The sequence below is a fragment of the Manacus vitellinus genome, unplaced genomic scaffold, assembly GCF_001715985.3.
Source record: "Manacus vitellinus isolate BGI_N305 unplaced genomic scaffold, ASM171598v3 scaffold_14_pilon, whole genome shotgun sequence".
In the NCBI taxonomy this organism is placed as follows: Eukaryota; Metazoa; Chordata; class Aves; order Passeriformes; family Pipridae; genus Manacus; species Manacus vitellinus.
The window spans coordinates 14,730,937-14,737,952 of record NW_021939063.1 but is presented as its reverse complement, the minus strand read 5'-3'; the positions used below and the strand labels follow the sequence as shown (position 1 = coordinate 14,737,952).

The following is a 7,016-nucleotide window of genomic DNA, read 5'->3' as shown; positions in this document are numbered from 1 at the left end:
TCAGCAGCCGCGCCGTCCACGCCGTGCTGGTCCAGGCGGAGACCCCTCCTGGCCTGCCGGGTGCCCCCACTCCCCGCTACCAGGATCTGCTGCAGCTCCTCACCCAGCCCGAAATGGGACTCCTGGACCAGTACTGCCAGGGCTACTGGCGGCACACGGCTGCCAGCCCCCCGCAGCCGCTGGCTGGCCTCAAAGCCAAGGAGCAGCAGGACCAGAAGAAGCCTCGAAACCGCCGGAATCACCAGCCAGAGGCCTATGGGCATACATGAAACCATCATCAGGGACTTTGCTAGCACAGTGGTCTATTTTTCCCCCCTTTTAATATTAAAAATATCTATAAATAAATAAATATATATATATATATATATACATCCACGCACACACACACGCACAGACACATGCACTCCCCCCTCCCACGGGAGGTGGTATTTATTTGTAGGTTGTACATACTCACTGGGGCAATGAGACCCCTGCCTCCTGGCCCCAGGGAGGAGCAGGGACCCCTGAGGTGCCCACAGCCAGCATTGCTGTCTTTCCCCCTGCCCAGTACCCCTGTTCTTGTGCAGGGACCACCAGTCACCACAACCACTGTCCCCCTGCAGCTGGGGCACAGCACTGTGCTGGGGGATGGAGGTCCAGGTGTGGGAGGGGGGACAAATCCCAGCCAGGGAAGGTGAGGCAGGAGGAGAGGCAACCCAGGCAAGGTCTGCCCAGCACAACCTGCACATGGCTGTTGTAGCTTTGTGCCTCAGTTTCCCCACATAGGAACAAGTGTTTTCCATGGGGATGCTGCAGATCACCAGGCAAACTGAGGAGAAGTGGGCTGTGGGAGAAGGGTACTGGACCCTGTCCCCTCCTTGGGGGCTTGGCAGGGAGGAGATTGAACCCTCAAGACAAGACTGAGGAGTTCAGGCCATGGTGGGGGCTTGCCAGAATCATTGGGTAGAGAGGGAAAGGAGAAGGGGGTGTGCTGGGGTAAAACCTCGAGTTGCTGGCACTCAGTGACAGTGGCACCCAGAAGTGTTTGGGGCACCTGGCCCATTAGCCACCCCCTTGGGGCATCCCAGTGGGTGTGGGGAGTTGTAAATAGTTGTACATGGGAAGCACAGGGGCAGCCAAGGGTGAGCAAGTGCCCTGTGCTGCGGCTGGGGGCACCCCCAAATAAACAGTGGCTTTGGGACAGATGTGGGTGCCTCCATGTGCTCTGTTGGGGACGGGCCTGGCCCCCACCACGTAATCCCCTGAGCCCTGCTGGGGTGCAGAGGGCTGGGCTGCAGCTCCCTGGGGGAGCACTGGGGCACTGAGTGCCAGGGGGGCAGCACAGGGGTCACTGAGAGGTGGCAGTACTGGGCGGTACTTCTGGGTGTTGGGGTACACTGGGCTGGGCTGTTGGCTGGCACCAGTACTGGCTCTTGCTGAAGGCACTGGGAGCACTCAGAGTTGGTACTGGGAGCACTGGGGAAAGTACTGGAGCCTTAGGATTTTGTAATGGGAGCTGGTATTTGGTGGTCATGGGGCCATGGGGCAGGATAGAGACTTTGCAGGATTGTGGGGTTGGTAGTTGGTGACACTGGACTGTACTGGGAGCACTTTGATCAGTATGGACAGGCAATTGGGGTGGTACCAGGCTCCTCTGAGCTGCACCAGGAGCTCCTGGGGTCAGTGCTGGAGGGTCCTGGGCTGTACTGGGGATAGTAACGTGGACACTGGAAGCTGATACTGGAAGCACTAGGGACACTCAGAGTCAGTAATGGGAGCACCAGGAGAAATACTGGGGCATTAGGATTTGGCACTTGGGGCTGGTGCTTGGTGGTACTGCGAGTACTGTTTGGGCAGTGGTAGTGGGCTGTATAGGGGTCACTGGGGGCTGTAGTGGGTGATACTGGGCCATAGTAGGGCACTGTTCAGTACTGGGGCAATGGAGGCAGTACTGGGCTCCTCTGGGCAGCCTTGGTGTGAGTGCTGGAGCGGGCTGGGGCTCTGCTGGGGGCAGCACTGGGCACAGTGACTGGGTGCAGGGCTGTAATGGGGCACTGGGCTGTACTGGCGGTGGTGCAGGGCTGTACCGGGGGTGATGCAGGGGCTCTGGGCTGTACTAGGGGCGTGCAGGGCCGTACTGGGGGCGCTGGGCTGCGCTGGGAGCTGCGCTGGGAGCTTCCGCCCTCTGGCAGCCGAGCGCGGCACTGCAGGAACCTCCCGCTTTGGGAACGGGGAAGCGCCGGGAACAGCCTGGGGAACACGGGGGCACTGGGCTGTACTGGGGTCACTGGGGGAATCCTGGCAGGACCTGGGGTCACCGGAGGTGAGGGGACACTGGGGAGTTACCGAGGTGTTTCTGGGGACACTCAATATTACTGTGGTGGCCACGAGGGCGATGGGAGGCACTGGGGACACAGGAGGTGGGCACTGGGAAGGGACATTGAAGAGCCTAAGGACATTGTGGGGGCTCACTGTGGGGTATCATAGGTGTGGCACTGAGGTGCCCGTGGACGTTGGGCAGGGTTCTTTTTTTGGGTGGTCACCACACAGGGAACTGGAATTGTTTGGGGACACTGAGATTTCTTCTTGGATTACTGGGATGTGTTACTGGAGAGGGCCTTGGAGATCCTGGGGAGGGTACACGGGCATCCCTGAGGACACTTGTGTAGGTGTTGCTGGAGGGCCTGGGGACACTATGGAGTTGATACTGAGTTGGCCTGGTGGCACTGGGAGTGTGCTGGTGGGTGGCTGGGGATGCTAAGGAGGGCACCCAGTGTCATGGGCACATTGATGGAGGGTCCTGGAAGGGCCCTGGGGACCCAGGGTGGGGAGGCTGGGGCTGCCTTTCAATCACTAGGGAGAGTAACCCTGGAGTCACCGGGCACAGAGGACCAGGGACACTGGGATGGCTTGCTGGGGAGGGGCTCTGGGCACTCATCCAGAGCGGGGGTATGACCAGGTGAGATGGGGACAATGGGGACATTTCCACACACTGTGACCAGACCCTAGCAGACACACACTCTCATTCCCCCAATTCCAAACTCCTGGGGTCCACAGCAGAGCTGCATGTGGGTGGGGGTCCCACATCCCCCAGGGTGGCCAGATCACTGCTCCAGCCCCAGGGTGGGAGCAAAACAGGGGGCTGGTTGGTCTGCCCCCCCCAGCAGAAGCGCTGACACCGGGAGCTACAGGATTGCTGAGCTCAGCCTGCTGCAGATTGAAGGGGGTTTATCGGGGGGGCCTGGCTTAAGCCCCGGGTGCTGAGCACAGCCCCCCGCAGGCGGCCCCCCGGGACCTTGGCCCCGTCCTTGGCCCACATCGGGTGGGCAGCGGCGGCGGCGGCGGGCACAGGGAGAGAGCGCTGGAGGCGGCGGGGGGCTGGAGCTCGTTGCCCATCCTGGTGCTGACCTCCAAGGAGCGGGTGGTGAGCCGCAGGGCCGCGGGGCCGAGGATGGGCGCCGGGGCCAGTGCCGAGGAGAAGCATTCCCGGGAGCTGGAGAAGAAGCTCAAGGAAGACGCTGAGAAGGATGCCAGGACTGTCAAGCTTCTGCTGCTGGGTAAGGGGGAGACGACACCCTGGGGAACATACCTATCCTTTGTGCATCCCACCCTAAGAGCCCACCCAATGCTCCTCTAGCACCTACCAACACCCCTCAACCCAACCAGCACATCCCACAGCCCCCCCAAAACCAACTAGCCCACCCAATGTTCTCCTGGCCCCCAGATGGATCCCCTAAAACCAAGCAACCCACCCTCACAGCTCACTTAACATTCCCCTGACTTCCCCAGCACTCCTAAAAACAAGCAGCCCAAACTCCAACAGCACTCCCATTTCCAGGCAGCCCTAAAACCAACCTTCCCATCTCAACAGCCCATCCAATGTTTCCCTGATGCCTCCAGCATCCCTAAACCAGACCAGCACAGCCCAAGAGTGTCCCCAACAACCTCCCACTCCCAGACATACCTAAAACCAACCAACCCCTCCCCTATAACCCAACTAAAGTTTCTCTGACTGCCTGCTAAACCCAACCAGTCCAACAGTCCACACAACAGCCCCTGCTCCTAGGCACTCTAAACCCATCCAGCCCACCCTAACAGTCCCCTGACTTGCTTGGCACCCCTAAAAGCAACCAGCACACCCCACCAGCCTACCTCATGTTTCCCTCACACCCTCAGCACCCCTAGACCCAACCAGCCCTTGCCAACAACCTCCCGTTTCCCTCACCCTCAGCACCACTAAACGCAACCAGCCAACCCCAAAACCCCACACAGTGTTTTCCTCTCCCTGTCAACACCCCTAAACCCAACCAGCTACCCCAACATCCCCCCACTCCCAGGCCCCCCAACCACAACCAATCCATCCCAAGAGCCTTCAGCAGAAGCACCTAACAGCACCCCATCCCATCAGCCCCCCCTCCTCCTAAGGATCCCCATGCAGCCCCCTCGTACTGCAGATCCTTCCCAGTCCCTCCTGGTGGTGCCTGAGGACTGGGATGCCTTGTATTTGGTGAGGCCATGGCTGCAATCATGGCCTGGTCCAGGACATGTCCCTCTGCCCTGCCAACAGGCTTGGGGCATTGAGTGGTGGGTGGCGGGGTTGCCATGCCACCATGTCCCCAACCCCTCCCTTGGGTCCCCGAGTGCATTCCCAGCTGAGCTGCGCAGATCCCATTAGCCACAGCAGCTCAGCCCAGTCTTAATGCCACTGGCACCAGCTGTAATCCCTCTGCACGCCCTGAGCCGTGGACCTGGCACAGCCAACAGGGCCCTGAGCCGTGTCAGACTCCAGGGGTCCCAGTGGGACAGCGTGAGGCACAGTTTGAGGCACCCATGGCATGGGCACTGCCATGACCTATGTTCTGTCCCTTCAGGAGCAGGAGAGTCGGGAAAGAGCACCATTGTCAAGCAAATGAAGTAAGTGCCAAGGAGGGGTCACTCGGCCATGCCCCACAGTGCCATGTGCCTGTCCCACAACACAGCCACGGGGTGCCCCTGTCCCACCATGCCTGGCTCTGCCCCATGCCACAGCCATGGGGTGTGCCCACCCCTTAGTGTGTGGCTCAGCCCCATTGCACCCAGCTCAGCCCCATGACTCCCTCTCTGGCCAGGATCATCCACCAGGACGGTTACTCGCTGGAGGAATGCCTGGAGTTCATTGCCATCATCTACAGCAACACACTCCAGTCCATGCTGGCCATCGTGAGGGCCATGACCACCCTCAGCATCCAGTACGGGGACACAGCTCGCCAGGTGAGGAGCATCCCATGCTGGCAGAGGGTCCCTGCAGCCCCCTGGCCCCACTGAACCCCTCTCCCTCGCAGGATGATGCCCGCAAGCTGCTGCACCTCTCAGACACCATTGAGGAGGGCACCATGCCCAAGGAGATGTCAGAAATCATCGGGCGGCTCTGGAAGGACTCAGGCATCCAAGCCTGCTTTGACCGTGCCTCCGAGTACCAGCTCAATGACTCTGCGGGCTAGTATGTGGGGTGGGGGGTGTGGGCAGGGGGAGGGGTCAGGCAGGGGGTGCCAACCTGTGTCTCATGCCCACCACGTGCCTGGCCAGCTATCTGTCGGACCTGGAGCGCCTGGTGACCCCCGGCTACGTCCCCACAGAGCAGGACGTGCTGCGTTCCCGGGTCAAGACAACCGGCATCATCGAGACCCAGTTCTCCTTCAAAGACCTCAACTTCAGGTGGGGGCCAAGCTTCCAACGAAGGCTGGTGCCAGGGGTGGACAGGGGGATGGGGGACACTGACTCTTCCTTGTCCTGCCCAGGATGTTTGATGTGGGTGGACAGCGCTCAGAGCGGAAGAAGTGGATCCACTGCTTCGAGGGGGTGACCTGCATCATCTTCATCGCGGCCCTCAGCGCCTACGACATGGTCCTGGTGGAGGATGACGAAGTGGTGAGGAAGGCTTACCACATCACACCCCCTCTCCTGTGTCCCCATCATGACATGGGGGGTCACCATGGGGCTGTGTCCCTCCACAGAATCGCATGCACGAGAGCCTGCACCTCTTCAACAGCATCTGCAACCACCGCTACTTTGCCACCACCTCCATCGTCCTCTTCCTCAACAAGAAGGATGTCTTCCTGGAGAAGATCAAGAAGGCCCATCTCAGCATCTGCTTCCCCGACTATGATGGTGAGTGCAGCAGCAGCTGCTGGTGGTGTGGTGCTGGTTGGGTGCCACCACCCCGCCGCAGTCCCCCACCAGGTGTCCTCAGTACCCCGTGTAAGTGATGCCACACGAGCCTTGCCCACCCGAGGGAGTGTTGGATGACACTGGGCCAGTGTCATCCCCTTAGGGGAACACCAGCCCAGGAGGGGACCCCACTCACTGCCATGCCACCAGGTCCCAACACATACGACGATGCGGGCAACTACATCAAGGTGCAGTTCCTGGAGCTGAACATGCGGCGGGATGTGAAGGAGATCTACTCCCACATGACCTGCGCCACCGATACCGAGAACGTCAAGTTCGTCTTCGACGCCGTCACTGACATCATCATCAAGGAGAACCTCAAGGACTGCGGGCTCTTCTGAACCCCAGACCAGTGCCCCGTCCCCAGTCCAGTCTCCCCCTCCTCTGAGACCCAGCACTGTTGCTACCCCCACCCCACCTCCACAATCATCTCTATTTGCCTCAGGATGTGACCCCAGAGACACTCTTGGGCTGGGGTCACAAACTCACTCCCCCTTCCCACCAGTCCCCCCACCAGCCAGCACTGTGGGGCACCCAGTGCCACTGGGGGTCCCTGGGTGGTCCTGGGTGCTACATGGTGCTGGAGACTCTTGGGTGCTGTGGGTCCCTGGGTTCCCTTTGGAGCTGAGGGGTGCTAGGGGTCTCCAGACGACCCTTGGCTCTGGGGAGACTGGGGGACTTCAGGTGCCCCTTGGTGCTGGGAATCCCTGGTACCCCTTTGGAGCTGAGGGGTGCTAGGGGTTCCCTTGAGTGCTGGGGTGTCCTAGATATCCTTTGGAGCTGGGGGTTGCTGGGGGGGGGTCCCTTGGGTGTTTCTGGGTGTCCATGAG

General features: G+C 60.5%; 2 protein-coding genes across 2 annotated transcripts in view; both read left to right on the top strand.

The window, feature by feature from the left end:
• Positions 1 to 341, top strand: part of LOC103755283 (semaphorin-3F) — an 18,787-nt gene extending 18,446 nt beyond the window's left edge. The window contains exon 18 of the mRNA XM_029958348.1: positions 5 to 341. Within this exon, the coding sequence (XP_029814208.1) occupies positions 5 to 269 (265 nt within the window). The 3' untranslated portion in view covers positions 270 to 341. The remainder of the gene's footprint in view (positions 1 to 4) is intronic.
• A 3,000-nt stretch (positions 342 to 3,341) lies between these two features.
• On the top strand, positions 3,342 to 6,553 carry GNAT1 (G protein subunit alpha transducin 1). The gene is made up of 8 exons (XM_018068734.2): positions 3,342 to 3,536; positions 4,851 to 4,893; positions 5,088 to 5,229; positions 5,301 to 5,458; positions 5,545 to 5,673; positions 5,757 to 5,886; positions 5,973 to 6,126; positions 6,337 to 6,553. Exons 1-8 carry the CDS (start codon positions 3,431 to 3,433, stop codon positions 6,525 to 6,527), a joined length of 1,053 nt encoding a protein of 350 aa, XP_017924223.1. The 5' UTR covers positions 3,342 to 3,430; the 3' UTR covers positions 6,528 to 6,553.
• The last annotated feature ends 463 nt before the right edge of the window (positions 6,554 to 7,016 follow it).